The 26,640-nt window shown below is 37.6% G+C and overlaps 4 protein-coding genes, 1 long non-coding RNA gene and 1 other non-coding gene across 21 annotated transcripts; 2 read left to right on the top strand and 4 right to left on the bottom strand.

Moving 5' to 3' along the window:
• Positions 1-630: 630 nt before the first annotated feature.
• LOC111791789 (uncharacterized) lies at positions 631-1,846 on the bottom strand. The gene is made up of 2 exons (XM_023673266.2): positions 951-1,846; positions 631-873 (listed from the first exon to the last, which is right to left on the bottom strand). The coding sequence occupies exons 1-2, from the start codon at positions 1,787-1,789 to the stop codon at positions 867-869; spliced, it is 846 nt and encodes a 281-aa protein (XP_023529034.2). The 5' UTR covers positions 1,790-1,846; the 3' UTR covers positions 631-866.
• Positions 1,847-8,014: 6,168 nt separating this feature from the next.
• LOC111791542 (small polypeptide DEVIL 3) lies at positions 8,015-8,856 on the bottom strand. Its single transcript, XR_015420456.1, has one exon. It is a non-coding gene; the product is annotated as a small polypeptide DEVIL 3 (transcript).
• A 3,464-nt stretch (positions 8,857-12,320) lies between these two features.
• On the bottom strand, positions 12,321-13,782 carry LOC111791555 (transcription factor AS1). Its single transcript, XM_023672942.2, has one exon. The coding sequence runs from the start codon at positions 13,600-13,602 to the stop codon at positions 12,463-12,465; it is 1,140 nt and encodes a 379-aa protein (XP_023528710.2). The 5' UTR covers positions 13,603-13,782; the 3' UTR covers positions 12,321-12,462.
• Positions 13,783-14,832: 1,050 nt separating this feature from the next.
• Positions 14,833-18,096, top strand: LOC111790096 (uncharacterized). Of its 3 annotated transcripts, none has more exons than XR_002814443.2 (4): positions 14,833-15,240; positions 16,268-16,320; positions 16,405-16,651; positions 16,752-18,096. It is a non-coding gene; the product is annotated as an uncharacterized LOC111790096 (long non-coding RNA). The 3 variants fall into 3 exon arrangements; XR_015420237.1 differs by having other exon boundaries at positions 14,834-15,240; positions 17,781-18,096; XR_002814442.2 differs by having other exon boundaries at positions 14,836-15,240; positions 16,405-18,096.
• Positions 18,097-19,817: 1,721 nt separating this feature from the next.
• LOC111790032 (uncharacterized) lies at positions 19,818-23,077 on the top strand. Its single transcript, XM_023670798.2, has 5 exons — positions 19,818-20,337; positions 20,429-20,473; positions 20,575-20,853; positions 20,944-21,125; positions 22,572-23,077. The coding sequence occupies exons 1-5, from the start codon at positions 20,133-20,135 to the stop codon at positions 22,749-22,751; spliced, it is 891 nt and encodes a 296-aa protein (XP_023526566.2). The 5' UTR covers positions 19,818-20,132; the 3' UTR covers positions 22,752-23,077.
• Positions 21,276-25,053, bottom strand: LOC111790033 (uncharacterized). 14 transcript variants are annotated; one of them, XM_087122528.1, is made up of 5 exons: positions 24,721-25,053; positions 24,163-24,622; positions 23,956-24,028; positions 23,760-23,862; positions 21,276-21,494 (listed from the first exon to the last, which is right to left on the bottom strand). In XM_087122528.1, the coding sequence occupies exons 1-3, from the start codon at positions 24,821-24,823 to the stop codon at positions 24,025-24,027; spliced, it is 567 nt and encodes a 188-aa protein (XP_086978654.1). In that variant the 5' UTR covers positions 24,824-25,053; the 3' UTR covers positions 21,276-21,494; positions 23,760-23,862; positions 23,956-24,024. The 14 variants fall into 14 exon arrangements, with proteins under 14 accessions (XP_086978654.1, XP_086978655.1, XP_086978657.1 ...); XM_087122529.1 differs by having other exon boundaries at positions 23,960-24,028; XM_087122531.1 differs by having other exon boundaries at positions 23,760-24,028; positions 24,163-24,225; positions 24,308-24,622.
• Positions 25,054-26,640: the final 1,587 nt, after the last annotated feature.

Raw genomic sequence — 26,640 nt, 5'->3', positions numbered from 1 at the left:
ACTTGATTTGATATAAATATGCTCGATTTTCCTCTCAATTCAAATACCATCCTAAATTCTAGCTCGTATAGCAATTATATGCATAGAACGAGAATGAATAGCATAGCAAAGACTAGAACTCAGAAATCCCTAATATTGAGTTAAATCATGATAACCTATTTAGAACTACTTACATGACAAACAAACCTATCAAAAAATATGTTTGAAAATGGTTTTGAAATGGTTAAAATCTCTTTTGTTTTGTTCAGAATTACAGAAAATGTTATTCCCATATAACAGCCAAAGCCCACTATTAACAAATATTGTCCGCTTTGGCCTGTTATGTATCACCGTCAGTCTCACGATTTTAAAACGCGTCTGTTAAGGAGAGGTTTCAACATCCTTATAAGAAATGTTTTATTCCCCTCTCCAACCGACATGAGATCTCATGTTTCATAACATTAAATTGATTTTTAATGTTTGAAATACGTTCTAAAGTGATTTTGGACATGACAAAAGTAATTTTAAGACATATCTAGCAATCCTAGGAAGAACATTTACTTCTTCCTCGATGCTCCCGATGTCAACTCGTCATTAACTTGGCACACATTGATATGTCCCCGACAACAAATTCACAAAATCCAACCTCCATTGACAGCCAAAACCATAAACTATTGTCATTTGAAGATATGCATAAGACAAAGACAATATATATTCGGATAAACTAAGGACGGAAATCAAACATGATCTAGTAGTAACCTTTATAAAGCAGGAAAAAACATCATCATCAGTCTTTAATTATTATAATATGATCTAAAAAAGGCCATGTTTTGACGTTCTTGGCTGCATTTTATCCTTAATTTCTCAAAAGGGTTTTCATTAAACTCTCAAATCCTGCAAAAAAACATAGAAAAATCAGAAATTTTAGGGTAAAAAAGCAGAAAGTTCAAGACTTTGATGGTTGAGATTACTTGGAAAAAGGATAACTTGGGATGCCATCAATGGAGGAAGCTTTCCATTTCCTCTTGATCATGGAGTGTTCTTGTAAATACCCTTTTGAGGCTTCGGCATCGTCGTCGCGACACGGTTTCATATTGTCGTTGTCGTCGTCACCGATGAACTTGGTAGCACAAATCCTTCTCTTGTTCGTGAAAGAGTATTCCTCCATTGATAGATTTGAAGTTTCGGTACTCCAATGCTCTGAAACTTCCTCGACGCCGCTGATTCGATGACCATAATATTTTCTATCGTTGTCGTTGTCATCGTCGTCGTCCCTGGCTCTTGCTCGGGCCTTGGCTCTTGATTCTTTAGCAAGAAGATTAAAAACCTCAACTTTTTCACTATCTTCCTCCTTTTCTTCAACATTTCCATACTTGGACCTTGAAAGCTCTTTAATTGCTTTTCTAGATTTACCAAAAAGCCACTCTAGGGTTTTGCTAGCTTTGTCATACCCTAACATATCTTGCAAATCAAAGAACTTTCGAGCTATATCGATGGATAATCTCACTCTCCGATCCCGTAAACCCTGTGCCGTGTAAATCTTACTATGTCGATCCTTCTTCCCCGTCCTCGTCCCCGTCCCGACCGTAAGAGCACTCGGGATGTCGCCGAGAGCTTGGATACTATTCCCCATTGCCGAAGCCGAGAAGTGGGCGATCGGGAAATAGGGAGGTAGAAATGAGAGTGGATCTAGATGGGGTTGATGGAAGTTGAAAGTAGGGTTGTTGGGTGAAGGGTCAGGGTTGAGAAGTGAAGGAAATGCAAGAGGAAAGCAAGGGAAAGGGTTGAGATTGAAGCTTGAAGATGCCATTTTGTTTGGATTTTGGAAGTGATATGAAACTCAAACAACTCTCTACCCATTAAAAATGCCATTTTTTGGTATCTTTTTGTTTGGATTGGGCCCTCAAACGTGGGAGATTGCCACTTGATATGCCAACAAAGGAAGAACCTTCAAGAAACTCATAGTTATACTTCTAAATTGGTAGGGTTAAGTTATGAAAATCCGTTTCAAAATCCATTAGTTCATACAAATTTCGTAACCCATAAGAGAAAGATTCGAACTTTTCGCTTTTTAACGTAACTTTCATGGTGCTCGTGAGAATTTGAGTTAATAAGCTTGACTTAACAAAAGAAGTTATAATAGGTTTAGGAAAATTGTTAATCTCGAGGAAGAATCCTTAATAGTTGCTTAACTTGAAGAGAAAGTTTAGGAGATAAGTTGTGTATTTTCCACTGTAAATACTCACGAGATATATGTTATTTTCACTACGAGAATTAAAAAGCATAAATGATTAAGGTTCTTTTTATTTAAAATCTCTCTTTCTGCTCCCGTTATTTGTTTTGACACATTTCGATCGTGAGTCATTCCAACTAGAAGAAAGGATTTTTAGTGGGAGCCCTATAAATTAGTGGCATTGCCCTTTAGGTTAGGGTTACTCCCATGTATAGAGGTAAAAAATAATAATAATAGTAATGAAAATTAGACTTTTAACCCCTACATCTAATTACTGATAATTAGACTTAATTATATTAATAATGTTTACCCGACGACGTTTATTTATTTTATATATATATCAAATTTCAAAAAGGTATATATGATTTCGTGAAAATTTTACTGAGTGTTCAAAACCGTCGATAAGTAAATAACTCAACTCAACCCATATGATTTAAGTTGGATTATCAACGTATTTTAGTTGAACTAAGTTCAAATAAATGAAAATTTTATATAAATAAACAGATGTTTACATATAATAATAGTAAAATTTGAAAAAGATAACTCTAACATCTCGAGACAATCGAACCAAATATTTTATAATTAAGTTGGGTTAGGTTTATTATTTAACCAACATGTTTTAAATTGAAAATTTTTACAACCGGAACGGTTGGGTTGGATCTAAGAAGATTCTAGCCTGATCCAACTCAACCTATAAACTCCGTTAAATTTTACCTAAAAAATGTAAATCCTTAATGTCCCGACAAACATGTTTAAACGACAATGAATTATGTGTTAAAAGAGCAACATGATGTGTTGTCTTTGCTTTTATGTGTTGACAAGAAAGTTCCTACGACACTCACTGCATGTACAACATGAAGCATCCTTACCTGCCTTAACCTTGACCTCTTATGGCTCTCTAACCATTTTTCTCTCTCCTCTCTCTCTCTCTCTCTAGCATTAATAAAGCTTCTGCTCTTCTCTCTTGTGCCCCTCTGTCATACTCTCTCCGCTCGACAAGTGTTGCCCGACAATATGGTAAAGGCCCGTGTCTAAATGATACATTATTGACGAAAAGAAACAAATCTTTTAATTGTTAGAATTGAATGATCTGACCGTTCTATTTTCCTCGACGCTACTTGAAGAAACTTGTTTTTTTTTTGTTGATCGAGGTTGGCATTATTGAATGATTTCTCGAGTTTTGTCATTAGGGTTACATATATAGCTTAGACTCAATGTTTGCGTTACTTTTGGTTTTGTCTTGATCGATCATTATATAGTTATATGATGTTACAGTTAAAGAAAGAAGGGGTATATGAATGAATCGAGACCAATCTGTATGAAAGTGATCCTGAGAATAGGTGGTTAAAGGAAATGAAAGTTACTATCTATACCAACAAGGTGCACATTTCTTTTCAGTGGTTCAATCATAGGAACTTCATGGTTAAACGTGTTTTTTATTTGGAGCAATTCTATGTTGGGTGACCTAGGAATTTTCCTGTGATGTATGTGAGTGGGGACAAAACATGCTAGAATGACTCGTGTTGGTCTATGGGGATAGTAAACATGCTAGAACGACTTGTGTTGGTTTATGGGGATAGTCTTCACTCGAGAATACCAAAGCTATCGAGTGTCAAATCCGAATTTCGAATTCTAATCCAAATGGGTCCGAAAACTTTTGAGGTAAACTCGAGAATACCAAAGAAAGAATGGGTATATGAATGGATCGAGACCCGTTCATATCCATTCATCAACCAACCACTTCATTTATTCAGCTCAAAGGGCCAAAGAACATGAAGTTTACCTCAAAAGTTGGATGTAAAACGACCCATTTGGATTAGCATTCAAAATCCAGATTTGACATTCGATGACCTTGGTATTCTCGAGTGAAGACTATCCACATAGACCAACACGAGTTGCTCTAGCACGTTTTGTCTTCACTCACATGCAAGACAAGAAAATTCCTAAGTCACCCAACATAGAATTGCTCCAAGTAAAAAGCACGTTTAACCATGAAGTTTGTATGATTGAACCACCGAAAATAAAGGTGCACCTTATTGGTATAGATAGTAACTTTCATTTCCTTTAACCCTTTCTTAGTCGACCTATTATCGGGGTCGGTTTCGTACCGATAACCCTACCCACATCCCATTTGAGTGCAACAAAATCATTGGGGCCTCATTTTTCACTTTCCAATTTGGAAAATTGGCTTGTTTTCAAATTACCCATTACCCATTTCCATTAACTTCGAATCAAATTTTGTGAGGATTGGAACGAGCGTTCGAGTAAGTTATGTTCGGAGGATCGCTATGAATCTTCGAATCGTAAAAGATTATTCAAACTGGTTGTTTAGATTGCTCGATAATGTCTAACCTAACCAGCACAACGCAGACGTTGATTAACGAGAATTGAAAAAATAGTAATACAACGTAAAACACAAATAAGGAAACCGAGCGTAAGAAGTCAATATGGACAAAAACAAATAAGGTAGGCAATAATAGATGAGTAACAAGGCCAAGCATTGTCATTCATATCTCTGTTCTTTTGTTACTATTTGATTCGTGAAGTATGGGTTTGTAATGCTAAAAGTTAAATTGTTGGCCTCCATCAATAGTAGCTTCTGACAAACTATGTTTTGATCATTGTAATAATGCCCAAATTCTATATGGTTCATGTTCCCGAACGTGTTGATCCCACGTCGGTTGGAGAAGGAAACAAATCACTTCTCCTCGATCCACTGCTAGCAGATACTGTCCGCTTTGGGCTTTTCCTCTCGGGCGTCCCCTCAAGGCTTTAAAACGCGTTTGCTAGGGAAAGGTTTTTACATCCTTATAAAAGGTGTTTCGTTCTCCTCCCCAACCAATGTGGGATATCATAATCCACCCGCTTCAGGGTCCAACGTCCTCGCTGACACTCGTTCTTTTCTCCAATCGATGTGTGACCACCACCAAATCCACCCCCCTTTGGGGCCAGCATCCTTACTGGCACACCGCCTCGTGTCTACCTCTTTCGAGGAATAGCCTCCTTGCTGACACATAGTCGGGTGTCTGGCTCTGATACCATTTGTAAATCGGGTCTACCCCCCTTCTAGGAACAGCCTCCTAGCATACCCGTTTTAAAGTCTTGAGGGGAAACACGAAAGGGAAAGCCCAAAGAGGACAATATCGGCTAACGTTGAGTTTGGGCCATTACAATCTGCTAGTGGTGAACTTGAGTTGTTACGGGTTGGCTGAATGGTACCACGAGATTAAAGAGCGATGAGAGAACTGTGAGAGACCAGTTAAGGGACGTAGATTATGCTATGCATTATTTTTTCAAATTAGTAACCCTAATTGACCATTGACTCGGTCGAATCTCGTTTTACAGTCATTAAAGCTCAAATTTTGTTCTTGACCTTAACTCGACGAGCTCAACACGTCCGATCAACATAAGTCGACCAAACGCGCATCCAACGAGGATATCATTTCATTGGTAGATGAGTTAAATGTAGGTTATGTTTAGAGAAGGAATCAAATATAAAGTGGGTTCGTACAAAAGGTGACAAATATATATAAAGATGAAGAACAAAATCATTATGAAAAACATTGGACGTTATGAAAAATGTGAAATATTCTTCTAAGGCCCCCCCTTGCTTACCTTTTTTGCTCATAACTTTTTGCATAGTGTATCTCGTCCGACCCAAAAATTATTCCATTCCTATCCCGAGCTTCAACCCACGTTACATGTGACTCAACATGAGAGAACAGGGTAGGGCTCGGTATAGTCACGTTCGGTCCCTAGAGTTTAGAAACTTATTCAAATCAGAATTAAACTAGTAGATTCTCTTTTACTGATCTGCCAAACGTTGGGATTGTTTGAAATTTGTCAAATCGAAGTCTTTATACGACGATCCGTAAATCTCGAGAGTCGAGTGTGGGCTCTTCGAGCAGATACCGTTCTAATAAAGAAGCTCGTCTTTCCATTACCAACAGAGAATTTAAAGACTCCAAACTATTTAGGGCCTTATCCAATAGAGTTACATATTGATAGCCTAAAGCCCATATGAAAAAATACATCCATTATAGCCTAAATGTTTTTTTTTTTTAATATTAAATTTCCAATTTCTTTTAGAATTATCACGTCATAAATGCTTCTCCTTAATTTAAATAAACATTTTAAAATATTAAATTTCTATTATTACTTTTAAATATATATATGAAGTCATGGACTGGTTGTAGCATTAGCACTTTTCTTTGCGAATCTTTCGTGTTTACAGGAGAGTAAATGAATTAGCTACTGAACCAAATGAGCCGGCGTATGAGGCGCAAAAGAACTGTGATGTCCCACATTGGTTGGGGAGGAGAACAAATCACCTTTATAAAGGTGTGGAAACCTTCCCCTAGCAGACGCGTTTTAAAGCCTTAAGGGGAAGCCCAAAAGGAAAACCCAGAGAGGACAATATCTGCTAGCGGTGGATCTGAACGTTACAATTACCCGAGCCAGTCACCGGACGATGTGCCGGCCTTCTCGCTGTTCTCCGAAGGGGGGTAGACACGAGGCGGTGTGCTAGTAAAGACGCTGGGCCCCAAAGGGGGGTGGATTTGGGGGCGGTCCCACATCGATTAGATAAAGGAACGAGTGCCAGCGAGGACGTTGGGCTCCGAAGGGGGGTGGATTATGATGTCCCACATTGGTTGGGGAGGAGAACAAATCACTAGGATGTGGAAACCTTGAGGGGAAGCCCAAAAGGGAAAGCCCAAAGAGGACAATATCTGCTGGCGGTGGATCTGGGCGCGTCTTAAAGCCTTGACGGGAAGTACAAAAGGGAAAGCCCAAAGAGGACAATATCTGCTCGCGGTGGATGTGGGCGTTACAAGGACAGATGGCATTACCAAGAACCAGAGATGGTAAAGCTGCTACCCTCCTGAACCTTCTTTCACTCTTTTACTCTCCTGATTGGTTTCGTTGCTTCTCTCCTCTGCGAGTCGACTCATGAATGCTGCCGAGTTGGATGAGCCAATAACTCAAACGCCTTCGGTTTGTTTTTTTGAACAAGAATCACAGTGTTACCTTACCTTCACCATGTACTCTCCTGGAACAAACTAGACTAGAATGATCCTTCACCGTACTTCATATAATGAATGAAACTTACCAGAATCGTATGATAGGTTGTCCAGAGTTCAGGGTTAAGAGGAGTAGCGGGGTTTAGAGCAAAGCGGGGCAGGCAGAAAGAGGAGTGGGCGAGGGCTATTGCAAGCAAGCTAGACGAGCTCGAAGAAGAATTCCTAATTCTTACACAAATGAGCATGAGATGAGAAGAATACATTTTATTTTAAGTGATTCAATCATAAAAATCTAAAATTAAGTGTATTTCTTAACCATCATGTATCGAGAAATTCCGAGGTCATCGGGCGCCGAATATTATTTTTCGGTGGTATTTTTTTTTTAATTTTTTAATTTTTTAATTTTTTAATTTTTTTTTTGAAAAATGGAATAAATTAGATATTTTAAAGGTTTGATTTGACAATAGAAATGGGAATATATACTCTCATTTTGCAAATAAATAAAATATATTATATTATTTTAATTGATATATTGCTTTTGAGAAAAAAGCAATTTTAAAAGTGAAACACTTCTTTTATAAGATTTCTTTTTTAATTATTTTTTTTTTATTGTGATTTAGATTTTTTAAATTATTTTTATGATTTAATAAATAGTCTCAAAATGTTTTTGAATTATTTTAAATTTGTTAAAAATATGTTTTTAAAAAATATATTAATACGTTTTTATAATTATATTACTTAAACAAAAGAATAAGAAAAATAGGAAAAAGATGGGGAAGAAATTAAATAAAATTTTAATTTTCTCTACTATTTACATTTGAATATGGAAAATGGAGACTACTACAATCACCGAGCTCAAATCTAAGCTATTATCATCACCGATCAACTCAATTTGTCGGGATTTCAAATCATGCTCGAACAAAACATCTCTACTGGTACGAACCCTTTTCGTGAAAATTAAAAATAAGACGATACGAACAATGGAGTTAGTCATGCCAACAGAGGAGCATTATGATGCAATTTCGAATAATGTAAAGTCTTCCTTTTGTTCTCTAATATAGCTCCTGTGTGATCTCCACGAAACCTTGTTCTTCCCTTCTCCCATGGTGGCGTCTGCAACAACTCTCCTGGTACGAACCCTTTTCATGAAAATTAAAAACAAGACGATACGAACAATGGAGTCAGTCATGCCAACAGAGGAGCATTACGATGCAGCTTCGAATAATGTAAAGTCTTCCTTTTTGCTCTCTAATATAGCTCCCAAAAGACGATCGTGATCTCCACGAAACCTTCTTGTTCTTGTTCTTGATCTTGTTCTTGTTCTTTCCGTCTCTCATGGTAGCGTATGCAACAACTCTAGTGATACGAACGGTATTGTTCGGTTTGTTTGATGAGTACTAAGGGGCGTGGAGTTATATAGAGAAGGGAATCCAGGTTTCTCACTCTCTTGGGTTTGAAAAACAGCATTTATTTGGGGATTCAAACACCAAGAAAGTTGGTCGACCCATTGATATTAAAATTTGAAGAAGAAAGAAAGAAAGAATGGTTTTGGGATTTGAGAAGCCATTTTGGTTCTTGGGAGACTTGAAGGGATGCTTCCTTGTTCTTTCCTTTTGGTGTAGTTTTTAGGTTTAGAATTGGGGAATTCATTCATGTTATAGTATTATTCCTATGAATCTTTGGATAAATGAAAAAAAGTTGATGCTTTTCCCTTTCGGTTTTCGAATATTAGTGGGAAATAAAGTCGTTTCGATCTTATATATTCATAGCTCGAAAAAAAAAATAACGTTTTTGGGTATCTGTGTTTTCGGTTCGAATCAGGTGTTTCAAAATGTTACCTGTTTTATCTCTAAATTTTGAGTTTGATTTTCATTTGATCAGTATTTTTCAACAATGTGGTAAGAAATGTTCAATTTGTGTATTTTTTTTCAAAATTTGTGTAGGGTCGATATTTGGGAATATTAAGTATTTTGTAAAAAAATTTAATATTTGTCACGATCGTACGTTTCGACAGGTATGATAGGCTTATTTTTAATCGAAATTCAAGTCTTAGGTTGTGACCCAAGTAAGTGATCGAGTACGATGACTAGTTTAAGTGAGGGAGAATGTCACAACCTAACTATGAAGAGAGTACGCTGTAACCCTCACGTTGCGACAAGAGAAGCAGCGACCCTCAAGTGGCGCCCATTCGGCCACGTGAGGGCCTAGACGAGTGTCATGATGCGATCGAGGAGAACAGTGCATCATTTAACACACCACACAAAGTGGGCATTGAAAACAAGTTGAGACATAAGCAAGATAGAAACATCAGATAGACAAGAGGGGCAAAGATAGGCTTGTTGAAGGGTCGGGTAGGATTTTTCGAAATTGCCCTAAATACGAACAGAAAGTTGCTGATAGTACCTGTCGTCATCGTCATTGAATGAAAATTGACTAGGAGCAAACCATTTTTGGATGTTGGTTGTCGATTATATGTATCGGTCCAACGAAAATTGGCCAAAAACAAAATCATTTTCAGATGTTGGTGGTCGATCATACGTGTCAAAATTATCAAATTTAAACATTTCTTGCAACCGTGTTGAAAAATATCAATGAGTATTTTTTTTAATTTAAAGTTTGGATTTTTTTTTTTTTTTTTTTTTTTTTTTGGTAAATAGAAATAACATAATAAGGGAATAAATAAAGATATTATTTTATAATATTCTAATTGAGGGGAGAAATATCATGTTGGATCATTAAATAAAATAAATAAATATCTTAAATAAAAAACAAATGGAATTTAATTATTATTATTTTTTTTTCTTTTTTTGAGAAAAAAGAGATTCATTTCATCTGCATATGAATTTCATTTATCCAAATTCCATTTTTTTTATATATTGAAAAAATATATATATATATTCTATTATTATTATTATTTTATAAATAATATTCTTCAAAAATACGTATCAAATCTTGAAAAATCAACTAAATAAATAAATAATTTTGTTTAATAAGACAGAGAATTAAAGGTTCCAGGAAGGTGTGGGTACAAAGACAAAGGACAAATAAAATGAACAGACAAACAACCTAAAATAAACAAAAACATTATCCCTACAAAATTATTATTTAAATCACAATATAATATAATGTTACAAAGCTTATAATATGTCACACCATTTTAGCTTAATCCTCGACATAATCCCACATTTAATGTTTCGTATATTTTTCTTTACACACAAAATAAATAAATGAATGGGTCACGTAAAGAATCAGTGAACTTTAATAAATTTTAATCGATATTATTTGCATGTTGCATTTGCAGAACTTGACCTTTTAACAATAGGTTCAGTAGCGAATTCGAATTGGTCATGTATCCTTCTGCTTCATGTCGATAAGCTTATGAGCAGCTACATAAAAATTATCGTCCACCCATGAAATGAATATAATCGATAAATATTACGATTATGCCCTTCTTGTGACCAAAATCTTCATTGTCGAGATGAAAATTGTTTATGTACCGTTCTATCCTCTCGAGCTTCCATTTCTCTCTTCTCTAATGCTTTTCAAATTATTATTTTAATGAAAAGTATGGTAATTTCTAATCATGCACGTGACAGCCACGTGAAGGGAAAGGCAAGTGCCCTTAACATACTGGACAAGGCCTTGGTTTTCGTTTCGACATGTCGTTTTCTGGTTCCCTATATTCTTCCAACCCTCAAAACGAAGTCGTTTCATTGTTTAAACTAAAAGATAAATAAATAAATAAATAAATAAATAAAACTCTAAATCATTTACATTAATTACCATATCTTTGTCTTGGATTAATCAAAGATTTTGTGAGCATTAAACAAAAAAAAATGCTAATTAGTCAGTTCAATGAATTGGGGTTCTTCCCATTTCCAAAAATATCGAAAATTAAAGATATTTAACAGATTTAATTGATATTTGTCATCGTTAATTAGTTAAAATTGAATAATAAAAATCGATAAAATGACATTTGAAACGTCTTAAAATAATATTTTTAGGATAATATTTTTTAAAATAGATCAAATAGTACCAATTTGAACACAACTCAGCTGACACGGAATATCGGAGAAGTCAAAGTTTCGAAACTTCCCTCGACATTTTTAAATGAGAAAGAAAAATGGGCTTAAAACCAAGGCCCAATGGGAAATTTGATATATGGGCCAGCCCAAGTTCAGTCCATTAAGATTGTAAAAGGTGGGCTTGTCCATGTTTAACCCAGGCCCAACGGGAAATTTGGTATATGGGTCAGCCCAAGTTCAGTCCATTAAGATTGTAAAAGTTCGGCTTGTCTATGTTTAACCCAGGCCCAATGGGAAATTTGATATATGGGTCGGCCCAAATTCAGTCCATTAAGATTGTAAAAGGTGGGCTTGTCCATGTTTAACCCAGGCCCAATGGAAATTAGATATATGGGTCGGCCCAAGTTAAGCCCAAATTCAGTCTCACATTTTTGCACTCTAATTTCTTGTGTTAAGTTTGAATGAAATATAATGTGTACTGTGTTATTTACTAATTACATAAACACATGAACTAAAAAGCTCCTTTCTACTAGCTTGAGCTTGGGGAACCCTAGAGCCATTTCCATAACCATAATAATATGCTCGGATGCACGAAATCTAGTGAACACTTTTGATTCGGGTGCGAGTACAAATAGACACTGATATAACTAACTATTCATCGGTGAATAGCTCGATGAATATGACACCAATTACCATCACAATCATTGATAGAGAGACACCCATGCAATTGATAAGTCCAATCTCGACGACATTTCCAACCAAATACAAAGAAGGATTGTTGTGTCTACTTGAAAATAGATGTTAATCTCGATCAAGGGATCAAAAGTTTGAATCGAGAACTAATATGGTGTGCTTGGATGCACGAAATCTAGTAAGTACTTACAATTTTGATTCGAGTATGTAGATCAATAAAGAATGCACATAGACACTAATATGACCAACTATCAATACGGGAATAGCTAGATGGACATGACACCAATTACCATCAAAATTGTAGGCTTATAATCTCGATCAAAAGTTAGAAGTTCAAATCAAGAACTAACCGAATTAGTTTTAGCTCCATTGCTCAAAAAAGTTTCTAATATTTTATTGATTACTATCTTCTTCCTCTGGTTTTCTAATTGTGCCCAACAGAATCAGTCTGTGTAAAACAAGTACAGAGGTAAACCAACCTGGATTTAACTCCGGCCATGGAGGCAGAGCTTCAATGGATGATATCCTTTGAATTACCAGTAACCATGACCAATCCATGTCCCTGAACTCCATATTTCTCCACCAGCTTCGCCAATTTCGCATGCTTGCTGCACCATGATTCCACCAGCTTTGCCTCTTTGCTATCTGCGTCTCTTTGCAGGGCACTCAACTGCTCTCTGTAATTGCTTTCGATTCTCCCTAAATACGCCATTTCTTCCTCTCTTAACCTCTGAATCTTGGCTTCCATCTCCTCCATTTTCTCTCTTTTCTTCCTTGCTTTCTCCGACTCCAGCTGCTGCTCTAATCGGTTCAATCGCCATGTCGCCTCTTTCTTGTGTTGGACCCAATTCTGCCGTCCTTCTTCCAGATCCTTGCAGTACTGGACTAAGGCTCCCATCTGTTGAACTGGTAAGATCCGGTTCACTTCCGATTCGAGTATTGCTGATTCGGAGGGAGATAGCGTGAGGCTCACCGATGGCGATGGCGTGGTCGACGCGGTGGAAGAGGAGGCGGTGCTAGTGGAGTTCACGTTCATCCAGAGAGGAAGGACGGTGGGAGATGACGTGGTAGAACTGACCGATCCGAGCGAGAGGACCGGATCGGCTTCAGGGACGGAAAGACGAGGCGGAGGAGGAGGAGGAGGAGATTGAAACGCTGCGGCGTAGATCTTGGGCTGGACGTACTTCTCGGCAAACGTCTCTAAGATGTGGTCGTAAGGACCTTGAACCGTCTTCTCCGGAGAGGAAACACCGACAATCGGAATATTCCCGTCGGAGTTTTGGTAATCGCGCCTCTGCGTTAAGTTCTGCGTCTTCTGCAACTGCTTAAGTTGCTTCTCTTTAAAAACCTCCCACCACTTGCCGAGGCGTTTGGCCGTACGGCCGGGGACCTCGGCAGCGATCTTCTTCCACTTATTGCCGTACTTGGCCTGAAGAGAGATGACGAGAATCTGCTCGTCGGGAGAGAGAGAGCCTTTCTTCAAGCCAGGTTTGAGGTAATTCTTCCAGCGTTCGAGGCAGGATTTTGGATCGCGATGAAGAGGCTTCCCCATGCGCTGAGAGATGAGATTCCATTCTTTAGGGCCATATTGCTTGACGTAGGCTCGAAGGAGTGCGTCTTCTTCCGGCTGCCAGCGCTGGCGGTCCTTCATTTCATCGCCACCATTGTTGCCGGTAGGAATAAGCTCAAAACTGATCGGAGGAAGAAGGAGAAGGAGGAGAAAATGGTGGAATCGAGCTCATTGTAGAGAGAGAAAGAGATAGATAGAGAGAGAGAGAGATTGTTTGTGAAGTCTGAGAGATGGGAGCAGGAAGAGATGATGATGATGATGATGAAACGTACTGTTGTTATTATGGAGCTCCGATGCTCTGAATTCTGTTTCAGACTCACGCGCCTTTCCCCATTTTCACGCGCCTCTATGTGACAAATAAACCTTTATTGGACTCTTTTGCCCCTGAATTTGTAATTTGCATCAACTTTCCATTTTAATTTTAATTCTAATTTTAAACTAATTTTTTTATGAGTTTAATAAATTATAAAATTACGAAACTACCCCCATGGAAGCTTATTGATATAGTTTTCAATCCATTCCGAGTCGTGAATGACTATAGGACAAATATTTGAGTACTCATTTGAGTTAGCGGGAGATTTGCTAGATAGACATTATCGAATCGTACCTTATCAGAGACATGAACCGGCTTCTAGAAAACTAGTTTTTTCTAAATTATACGAAGCCCGTAAGCAAATAGTAAGTCCATGGGTATTTGAATCCGAGCATCTAGGAAAAAGCAGGAAATCCTTTTAAAAATAAATAAATAATACATGGGCATCCAGTGGACAACGAACTTATTAAATATAAAATTATAACTTATTAATACAAAAAAATACGCTCAAAATGGTCTGAAAAATGTTTTTTAATTTTAAAAAGTGTTTCAAAAATACCTTTAAATTTTTTTAGAGTTTTGTTTATATCTTGAAATTTTTTAAAATAGTTAATATATATTAGCGATGAATTTAAACGAGTTTTAAAACTATGAGATTGACAACGGCACGTAATGAGCTAAAACAGATAATATCTGCTAACGCTAGATATGGGTTGTCACAAATAACTTTTATATTGTATCTAATAAATAACTGACAGGGATATTTTTTTTAATTATTGTACGAAGCATAATTGTATTTTAAATTTATTTAAAAAAAAAAAGAAAGTTAATGATATAATGAAATTGTAAAAAAAAATTAAGCTAATAATTTTTATTTAAAATTATGGGCAAATAAAAATTAAAAAAATTTTAAAATTACATTTTTTTTAGAGGAAGACATTTTTATTAATTTAACTAATAAAATTCGGGAAAAAAAAGGCATTTTTCGGACGTGCGTGAGAAAGCGTGAAGAGTCAGTCCACAGTCCGCAGTCCGCAGTGGTAGACTCTGCTTGAGACTAAACCCTAAACCCTTACCCTCCCTTTTTTACGGCGATGATGGTGAGCGACGGCGATGACGGGATAGGTTTGAAATTGATGAAATGTGCTGTGATTGAATGCTGCAAACCTATTTTGTCAATTAGCATTTCGTTTGGGGTTTTGATCTTGGGGGAGGATAATGGTATTAAGGTTGTTAATTTGAGGCGTTTTGTGAGAGGGCGTGGTCGAAGTATGAAGTTCATAAGCCATTTTTGCCTCATGGAGAAGCTTGTGGAGCTTCTGGAGGCACTGACTTAAATGGTGGCTCTCTCGTTGTTGGCAACAATGGATGCTTGGACGGAAACTTGGACAAACATTCGATTTCTGGTAAGCTAAGGGAGTTTTATAACTTTTGTTTATTTGATATCTTCATAGTTTTTACAGTAAGAATGATACAAAAACGTGTATTCTATGCATACATTTTAGTTATATTGGCTGGGTTTCCTGTTATTTGGAACTTTTGATCATGATTCTAATCCTAGTAGCCTTCTTTTAATTGCCTAAGATTGGTGTAAACGTAATGCGTTCGGTGTAACATCCTTGCACGCTGAATAATTTTGTTTTCGACCGAAGCAAGTGGACATTGGAGCTTTGAGTCCTTCAATCTCTTAGCCACTTGAAATGACTGTAACATTGATGGTTAATAGATTGCTGTCAATGAATCGAGTCCTACCTGACCTGTGTGATAACTCACATTGGTTGGGGAGGAGAACGAAACACCCTTTATAAGGGCGTGGAAACCTCTTTCTAGTAGACACATCTTAAAAATCTTGAGGGGAAGCCCAAAAGGAAAAGGCCAAAGAGGACAATATTTGCTAGCGGTGGGTTTTGGCCGTTACAAATGGTACCAGAGCCAGATACCGGGCGATGTGCCAGCGAGGAGGCTGTTCCCAAAAGGGGGTATAGACACGAGGCGGTGTGCCAGCAAGGACGCTGGGCCCCGAAGGGGGTGGATTTGGTGAGGGTCCCCACATCAATTGGAAAGGAACGAGTGCCAGCAAGGACGCTGGGCCCTGAAGGGGGGTGGATTGTGATATCCCACCTCGGTTGGGGAGGAGAACGAAACACTCTTTATAAAGGTGTGGAAACTTCTTCCTAACAGACGCGTTTTAAAAACCTTGAGGGGAATTCCAAAAGGGAAAGCCCAAAGAAGACAATATCTGCTAGCGGTGGGTTTGGTGGGCTTGGATCGTTACATACAGTGAAGTGAGTTTTTGTTGTGATCCCTTTAGTGTGTGCTTGGACTTTGATAGAATTTCTTACATTACAGTCGGAGTAGTTTTCTCCACGAGGACAACGTTCGTTACCATGGTGTTTACTTCCCTTGTTAACAATATTCATTTCTGTTAATCAGGAAGCTTATATGCGTATACAGTTTCCTGAAGTTTCATCGGCGTTGTTTTTCCGGTAAAATGCTTCTAGTCTACTTGCAAGGACACCCTGCCTCATGCACGCACTCGAATGTTCACTTTTATTCTTGGTTATTTGCAGGACATTTTCGTTCAAGGCTCTGTTAGATGATCTCGTCCAGAGTCGTGGCTTATCGGCTTCATGTTCTGCCTGAGTAAGAAACCGAGCTGTACTACAGGTTAATTATATGGACATATCTGTGATCAGATCCTTGCAATGTGGTCTCTAATTATTGCATTACAGTAAGTCGATACCAACGAAGTCGAGAACTGCAGTTTTCTCATACATCCATGGTGCATAAGATTTGAGAAGGCTCAGCTCTAAGTAGGTATGTTGTTTTTACTATTATCCTTTTTTCTATTGTTGAGAAATTGATGTTGCAGGTTTGAAATACGAAAAACGCTTCGAACATCCTTCCCGTCTTGCAGGTTTGAAATACAAATTGATCTTGGTGTGTTCCTTTGGGAATGGGTTTCCAAAGACACAGCAGAAATAGTTGAGGAATTACTAAATATGGGTCTATAGGGATGCATTCAATCCTCTAAAAAAGAGGATTTGATTGAGTACCGAGGAGTCAAAGACTTCATGTCAGACGACATGGGTGTGCCAACATTGTGCCTCCACCTTTGAGGCGGAGGTTGATATATGGGGTCGCTCTCCGGTACGATATCTAAGAATGAGTCGCCAAGGACATGGGAGGATTCGTACCTCAATTGTACCCAGATGGATGGATGTTCGGGATGCTCGATTATAAAGTTGACTCATAGGCTGGTTCTCGATAAGTGTGCCCGAGCGAGCAGTGAAGGCTGATGACATCTTGGAACTTGGGTGAGCATCATGAAATGTGTGGGCTATGTTATTGAGAATCAAGATGACTAAGATGAAATGCGATGTTTCATTTGAAGGACGTTGACTTTGAGGAGGAGAAAGGTCAAGTCTTAGGACTTAGCCTAGAGTAGAGGCAAGTCAACTAGACTTGCAATGAAGTGAATGTGGCACGCATGGGCGACGTGTATGCTTGAACAAAGCATAGTTTCCGCATGAGTTGTGTTTGGTCAATGAAGGAAAACCTCACCTAAGGTCTGACAAAACCGCAAAACTAAGCAAAAATTATAAGCGAGCCTGAGTTCCCCTTATTAAGACTCGTCACGATTGTGTAAGCATAAAGACGCCGCACGGTTTGAAAAGTATGATCACGACACAAAACACGATCATATCATGTGGAGTTGAGTTTAATTGTGCAATCTAGTGCGAGTTCTTTGGTTTTTTACTTTTTCTGCTTTAATTCCATATTATCTTCGTTATTTTGCATCGATGGTACGTAACATGCTTCGAGCTGTCCATCGTTACGAACGTTCTAGCTACTCAGTTTTCTGTTCAAGAACGAATCTATTTAGCTTAGAGAAATTATCTGATATTGTTATTTGTCTTACTGAGATTTGTGGTATATGGCATAGGACCTTTGCTGTGCTTCCATGGCCTTGCTTGCATCCATGAGCTGCAAGACAAGATCGGGGCTGAGAAACGAGCATGCTAGCTGTTGGTTCGAGTAGCAGAAAGAATACGGTATGCTTCCGACCTGCTATCATGAAAGATATACTCATGCTTGGCCAATCTTCTCTATTCAATTTTGTGCGTAACTGATTTTGAACGATCTCATGATCGTTTTTAGTTTGATAGTGAAGTAGATGTTAATTTTATAGCATGTTTAACATCGAATAACTATCGTAGTTTGGTTTAGTGGCATCAAGTAAAGAGTGGTCGTTTACTTTCGATATCAAACTCCTATGAGTTACTTAACGAGTATCGTAAGGTCTAATGATTCTTTCACTAAATTCACCTAACGAAGGAACAACTTTGTTTTTTAAGAGCTCATTCCTTAGTCACGTGTTGGTCTCAACATGGTGGGCCGAGAAAGTGTCCTATTTCCAACATCTCTTACCATTACTACAATTTGATCATCAGGACTCATACGTCGCGTTCCGACTCCTGATAAGACAGCGACAATGGCGATAAAATAGAATCTAAGATATGAAAGGGGACAAAAAGAGGCATTTAAAGGTGGGTTTTGAGGGAAAGTTTTTGATTAATTGATTACCAAAAGTAGGAGAAAGAATGATATAAATAGTCATAAAAAACATCATCTCTCAGTTCATATCAGAAAAAAAAGAAATGGATGGCTGTGATGAGTCCTACTTCCATAATTGGAACCAACCAAATTCTCCCTTCACTTTCATTACAATGTTGATAGCTTCCATCACATGACCACATGCCATTCTCTCTCTCGTGTCCACTCCTTCCTACTCGTACAACTCTAAGAAAACTACTGAACACTTCATCGTATCTCTTTGGAGATAGTGATTAGACTTAACGGAAATATTATTTGTATATACTCTTATTTTTTAACTATCGGAAGTGTATTCAAATCTGTAGTTTGAGTATTAGAAACTACTGAACACTTATTTCAGTAGTTTTTTTTAGCTTGGAGTTTTTGTGTAAAATTTAGCTCATGAAGATATCTTTTTTAAATGTTTAGGAAATTGGAAATGTTATTCAATTTGTGATGTTTATGTAGTTCATGTAAAGTTTTTGTTGCAGCCCCAATAGAGATATCGTATCGATTAGAGAGAGGAATGATACATTTGGAGTGTTGAAACCTCCCCCTAATAGACGTGTTTTAAAATTGTGAGGCTGCGGCAATACGTAACAAGCTAAAATAGACAACATCTGCGAGCAGTAGGCTTAGGTTGTTACAAATGGTATCAGAACTAAGCAGCGGTGTGCCAACAAGGACGTTAAACCCTAAGAGAAGTGGATTGGGAGATCACACTTCAATTGGAAAGAAGAACAAAACGTTCCTTATAAAGACGTGGAAACCTTTCATTAGCATACGAGTTTTCGTGAGATTGACGATGATACATGACAAACTAAAGTGAATAATATTCCGAGGGTTAGGTAGAAGATTTTATAGAAATAAAATATATATATATTATTAACATTTTGATTTCAAAATCATTTTGCCAACAAAATATTATCATTTCATTTTTTATTTAATTTTATTATAATCGTCTTCTATGGACGAAATTCCTTGTATTACAATGATATATGTATTCTTCACGATACTTATTTCAATTTTTATTTTATTATTTTATTTAGTGGATCCCACTTTAACATCAAATGATTGTAACATGACAAAAATTATTATTGACAATATTATAAAAAATCCCATATTACAATATTTTTCAAAATTAAATATTTTTCAAAATTAAAGGTTGATTCATTAGAACCATATAAACCGATCTCTCATTAAAAAAAAAACCTACCGTATATTAGTTGGTAGAGCTCCCATTGAGTCTTGTCTATCAAATCATTTAGAGAGTAAATCAACGACATTATAACACTATCTCACAATAACAACATAACATGGTACAATTATTTGATTCGACATTCGAAAAATCAAGGCTACTCAACCCAAATGGTAACAATTAAGTTAGATTACATATTTTTCGGTTTGGGTTGAATTGAATTTTTGAAAAGCTGAAAATTTGATTGTATTCACGGGCTATGACTATTTTGTGGACGTGGCAAAATTACCTCACCTCTTTTAGCTCCTCAATAAATATATTATAAAAATATTTGCATTCCTATACATGCTGATGTGGCAAACAGAAAATAAAATGATTTAATTTAAATTTGAAAAAAATAGTGGGAATTTGGCAAAGCACATGCAAGAGGTATTTTAGTAGTAGTAGGGACAATGAAAAGTTTGAATGTCTGATAAAATTTGTTAAGCTCAAAATTCCATTTCCATGGAGCAACCTACATTCATCTCTCACCGGCGAGATGAACCGGAGTTCAGCCTCCGTGAATGGGCTGCGAAGGCCAAACTTAACCGCGACCCCACCATTTCCCGGCGATTCTCCGGCTCCTACATCAGAAGCTTTCGAGAAGACGCCAGGTCGTTTCGATCAAACATCACCAGCACCGCCTCCTCTCCCGGATACCCTTTCGGAGGTTTTTGTTCTTCTTTATCTCTTTCTCTCTCTCTGGAATTCTGTTTCCGGCCATGGATTCTTCTCTAACTTCTCTGAGTTACATTTTACAGACGAAATTGACCCAGCTACGTATTCGTTTACTAACGCCATCAAGGGTGAGTTCATTTGAATTCGGATTTTGAATTGCCTACGAAGTGTTTGTGAAAATGACTGTGAGGGAATTGGTTGGTGTTTATGGGCGCTGCTTCTTGTGCAGCACTGCAAGCCAGGTCACTTAACAGTTGGGAATGCTTTTCTCTCGATGGGTTTACTTTAAATTCGAAGTGGAACGAAGCTGAGAAGTATATATGTAATCCACTTTCTGGGGAAGTTCCTATGGAGTGTTTGTCTGCAAAATCACTTAGTGGGAGGTCGTTTAGGAACTTAGCCAACAGAATTGCAGTGTCTGCTCCTTTAGTTTACTCAAATCATTCACAACAGATTCAAACAAAGCCATGTTCTATCACACAAGTAGTTCAGAAACTCCCAATTCCAGGTTGAATCATCTGTCTTCTCCTTTATACTTCTAGTTTGTTCCTGTTGGGGTTGGAGGATTTTGAATGAATTCTCTGGTTGTGATTTTCAGATAAGAAAGTGGATGCTAATGCTATGACTAGAGATGTGGGAACTCAAAGCACACCACCAAACGTTGGTTCATCTAGTCCTAGTCCTGCTTCCACGCCTCCCATCGTGGATAGAGCATTAAAGAGATGCGAATTGGAAGAAAACTCTCCCAGTTCCAATTCTAAGGGTACTCCCGAAACAGAGGTATGGGAAATCCAATCTTTCATAGGCTAGTTTGATTTCAAGAACGTCTACATCAGAGCTAATTGGTAGTTGGGAATTTTTAAATCATCCCTAAGCTAATAATTCCCACTAAATCCAAACAATTAAGTGGATGGGTTATGATGAATAGAATATAACAAGTGTGAATCATTATTAATCAGAGAAGAAATGGCATTGAAGGAGTTTACAAAAGTTGGATTTGATGGAGATCTTACAGGAAAATTGATGTTGATTTGTTGGAATGAATTTGATATGATTCTGTTTTAGAGAACATTTAGAACAGTTTGCTGGTGATCCCAGCCAGCATATGATCTGCCATTCTTCAGAGCTTGAGGAGAAAAGCTTCTGAGCCTGTGAAGTTAATGCAAAGTTTAAATGTTAGACTAAGCATCACAGAATAGAATCTAAGAAAAGAAAGAAACAAGTGGAGCATAAGTGAAGTTCAGCTTTCTCAGACATAAAAGCTTTGTCTCCAATCTATTCTATCCTTCCCAAACAGCCCCACTAAGGATGAGGCAACCAAATCTGATTGTCCCGATACATGTCATAAAACAGAGTACTATACCCATCCAAGGTGGGGGACTGTTTTTGCTAGCCATAAGTTGATACAATTTTGGTCCCTTTTTGATATTTCTTCTCTCACATTGGCCTACTTTCCAGCTCATACAGTTGTGACTGTCTCTGCATTGTAGAAACTTATTTTTTCTTGAAATTAAAGTCATAATATTCAGATGTCAGAAAACCCTGCCTTGAACTTTCAGAAGGAAGAGAAAATTCAAATCTTGGTGTTCTCTCAACACTTGAATTAGTGCATAAATTTCAAATTTCCCTCTTTGAACTCTGTATTTGTTTTTTTCCATTCCTCTCTATCTATTTCATTTTCCTTTCTTTTACCTTAGTGGAGCCCATCGAGATTTTCCCTTACATACATGTTCCTTTGTTTTTCATCAAGAATCTCCTCTCTATCTCTGTATATTTCTCGAGATTCTCATTGAAAAGGCAGCTGCAGATCTTCTTTTTCCTTCTTTCTGAAAGTTGTGGCCATATATGTTCCCTTTTTAGTCGATTGAGAAACAATAAGTTGCTGATGGTTGCTTCCTCAACCATTAAAACCATCAAGAAATGGGCAGTGTTGAAACTTGTATTTTCTGCTAAGATCAAGGGAAATTTGTTGTTGCAAACTCTTAACTGTTCGTGGACAAATTAGAGGTTAATAATCCATCATTCCTCCTGTAATTCTCAAAAATCTCATTACTTAAACTTGTGTGGACAAGTCGAAATGTAAGAAGTTCCAAAAAGTGCAATCTGAATTATTACCAAGCTCAAATAATTTCAAGAAGGGGCCACCTGGGTATTTCCTGAATGAACATCCAGGCTTTAGAAAGCTTTTAAATGACTCTGATATAAAGCAACTTTATCCAAACGCAGGTGATCAAAAGAGAAATGAAAGAGGAGAGAGCAAAAGAAGAAAAGGTACATAGAGAAATAATAGCAGAAGAAAAGTGCAAGCAAGGGGGATGCTTGTCATGGATGAAGAGGAAGCAGAAAGAGGAGCAGAGATCAAGAAGAAAGAGGTTCCTTTCTCATCTGAAACTAAAAGGGTGCTGAAGGAGAAGAGTGTTGAAATGGTGAAGAACAAAACATGGAAAATGAGGGAGGTGGGGGTAGTAGAGAAGATTACTCTGTAAACAAAGATTTGGTTTATTAATGCAAAATGGAAGAGAAAGGGCAGGTGGGGAATGTGGGATTGTATGGGTATCATAAAGGTTGGCTTTGTGGGTTGTGGTCCTATTTGCCTTGCTCCTCAACCACTTCAATTTGTTCTTTGTCATGGTGAAAGCAGGCCAACAGCTTAGCCTTCACGTGCTTGCCTTTGTCTTTGTGTTCTGAATTGTAGGGTAGGGCTCTTAGGGGCTTCTCCCTTTTGTTTTCAACTCTCTCTCTCTCTCTCTCTCACACACACACACACACACACGCACACACACATACTGTATTCAACAAAAATCTTAGACCACCTATTTTAAAAAATTTGACATTGTTAGAGCATATTTATGGAGAATTTGGAAACATTGAAAACAACTAACCTGAACCCAACAAAAACGTTAACGACTAGGTGTAACGACCCAGATCCACCGCTAGCAGATATTGTCTTCTTTGGGCTTTCCCTTTCGAGCTTCCCCTCGAGGCTTTAAAACGCGTCTGCTAAGAGAAGGTTTCCACACCCTTATAAAGGGTGGTTTGTTCTCCTCCCTAACCAATGTGGGACATCACAATCCACCCCGCCACCAAATCCACCCCCCTTCGGGGCCCAGCGTCGTTACTGGCACATCGCCTCGTGTCTACCCCCTTCGGGGAACAGAGAGAAGGCTGGCACATCGTCTGGTGTCTGACTCTGATACCATTTGTAACGACCCAGATCCACCGCTAGCAGATATTGTCCTCTTTGGGCTTTCCCTTTCGGGCTTCCCCTCGAGGCTTTAAAACGCGTATGCTAGAGGAAGGTTTCCACACCCTTATAAAAGGTGGTTTGTTCTCCTCCCCAACCAACGTGGGATATCACACTAGGATTCAAGCTTAAATATAATCCAAATCTAAGTGCTTAAAAATGTAACAAACCTCTTGTCAACCCAAAGGGGCTTTGCCATGGTGGTGAGAGAGACAGAGAGCGCTCAACCAAGTCATCATGGAGTCAATTGCTGAAATCCCCACGACTACGAACCTACAATAATGTTAAAAATCACAGAAACCAAAGCATGTATAGTGAAAGTACAGCCAGAGAGCTTGGAAAGAATGGGAAAGTTCAGAGACTAACAAACCACAAGCTGCTATCTTCTGCAGCAATGGCGACGCCCATTTTCTGTCAAATTAAAATTGAGATACACTATCTGAAGAACAGAGATTCATGAATATGGTGAAGAAACATTCAAACTTAATTTCATTAACACACCTACACTACAATACAGCGTCTCAAAACTCTTCCCCCTCACAAAAAGAGATGGGGGATGAAATGGAGCCTTACAAAACGAAGCCTTTCAAGTATTCAGGATCACGCTTGGCTTTCTCCTGAAACTTCTTGAACCATCTGTCCAAGATATCCATTGGCACAACCAACTTTGAACCATCAACACCGCAGAAAGATTGCATGAAGTTGAAGAGATTCTCACCAACTTTTAGGGCTAGACGCTCAATTCGCTTTTCCGCCGTGACATCAAGCGATTGCAGGGAAGCCAAATCCTCCACGGAGACTCCAATTTTAGCTGAGACGGGAGCCGAATCGGCCGGCATGAGTTGCATCTGACCACTAGGCTCCGGCCATGGAAGTGTCAGCACCGCCGAAGGTCTAGCTAGGGTTACAGCACCACAGAAGAGAAACTGAGATCCAGGAGACTGAATATACACAGCTAGGGCTTTATCAGGCGGAAGAGTGAAATTATTCAATAAGAAAATGCACATTTCACGAATCTGATCGTACGCTTCACCTAATAAGACGATTCGAAATTCGAATTAGGGTTTCAAAACAGAGCAAGCTAAGAGAAGAGAAATCGAAAATCTGAATGGAATACATTATAGAACATACCGACGAATGTGTTCATATCGAGAACCCAATGCGAAGTGTCAATTTGAGAAAAAGCTGAAATATCCATCGGAAAGCTTCGATTGGGAAAGACGACTCCGAACATCTTCGATCCTCAAAATGTATTGTTGAGAAAGGAAACAATGAACTTGCGATCGATGAAACTGATAGAAGATCGTGAGTGAAATGCTCCGATAGAGGGTGGCCGGCCGGATTGGAAAATGCATACGATCAGCGAGTGTGTGAGCATTCCAGAAGAATCTAGAAGGATTCAGAGCTCGAGTCCATTGACCTCCATGTAACTTGCCACAACTTCCTCTTCTTCTCTTTGTTCTTTTTAATAAAATTTATTTTTAAATATTTAAATAAAATTTGTAACTATATATTTATCATAAAATTAAATAAATATATGTATATATAATTATATAGTAAATAAAAATGTATATTTTAAAATTATCACTAAATTTAAATTAGTAAATAAAAATATATATTTTAAAATCAACCAGGTCAAAAAAGTTCACCAGTGTTCTCGTTTGAAATGTGGTGGGTGCATTGCATAGACCACAACTCATTCTTCAAAATACAAAACTACCATACGAGCGTGTGAATATAGTCTCCTCTTAATCCTCTGTTGCAATTTCTATATGATGATATCTCGAGTAACCATCCAGAAAACAGTAGTATTTCTGTCATGTCAGTCAAACCATCCAGAAAACATGTTTTATTAAAGTGTGGAAACCTCTCCCTAGCAGACGCGCTTCAAAACGGAAGTCCGAAAGAGAAAGCCCAAAAAGGACAATATCTACTGTGGGCTTGGAGTGTTACACTTCACTATACAAATCTCAGATGAAACGGTGGCAACCTTCAACTGTAGATTTAATTATATGCTCTAGGTTAGTTGAGGAGAAAACATGTTGGCATACCAACGAGAAAGAGGTAGATTTAATTATAGATCGATATCGTGTATAGTGAAACTGACCCGAAGAAAAGTTTCGAGCGGAATTCGCTGGTGGTAGTTGGTTAAAGCTCTAATTGGATTCAGGGCCGGCATGTTTTGGACGGTAAAACGAGAAGAGAAGGAGTCATACCCATTCTCTCTCCAGACACGTCTGATAGTCGATCGGGATGTGGATTTCCAAATTCAAATCCATTTAAAATAAATAAATAAAAGATAAGATTAGAATGCGAATTAAAAATATACGCAGAATCTAGAATAGAGAGTGCATCTCTGACCATGTCTCGCCAAGATACCAGCTCACTCATTTTGGAATCGTAATAAAGAAAATATTAAATTCCATATCAAAAACGCATAATATAATACCGCCACCTAATAACAAAATATAAAATATTAAACAAAAAGTGAAAAATTATAAATAAATAAAAATTGTTAAGAGGATCATATAGATACCCTTGACCTTTGGAGCTTAGAAAGAACAATTACATTTTAAATTCAATCTTAATATTAAGCATATAATATTTATTTTAAGATAGGGTCTAAGAGCTATGCCAATTATATTAATTAAATTAAACCCAATTTTGTCAATTCCATTTGTTTTTATCTCTCTCTCTCTCTTTTTACCTTTTTAAAAAATTACCTTTTCTTTTTACTGCATTTTTTTAAATATAAAAAGTAAATAATTTAATTTAATTTAATTACTACAAATATTTAAAATTTATAAATTAATTAAATTATTTATTTTAGAAAAGGAAATAATTAAAATAAATAAAAATAAGGGACCACTCCCACAGTTATATAAAGCTATCTACAAACCCCATAGCTTAGGGCATCAATGGTTGAGATGGTTTACAACCTCCCTCAAAGGCTTCCAATATTCTCTACATTATTGCAAATGAGCTCGGTATCATGTACGGAGTGTTGGGAGCCCGTAAGGGAGGTTGAAAAACTTCTCGAGTACTGTCTCG

The sequence above is a fragment of the Cucurbita pepo genome, chromosome 3 (assembly GCF_057944985.1).
Source record: "Cucurbita pepo subsp. pepo isolate OVF chromosome 3, ASM5794498v1, whole genome shotgun sequence".
Classification (NCBI taxonomy): Eukaryota; Viridiplantae; Streptophyta; class Magnoliopsida; order Cucurbitales; family Cucurbitaceae; genus Cucurbita; species Cucurbita pepo.
Note: the sequence above shows the minus strand (reverse complement) of the source record. Positions and strands in the feature narration are given on the sequence as shown.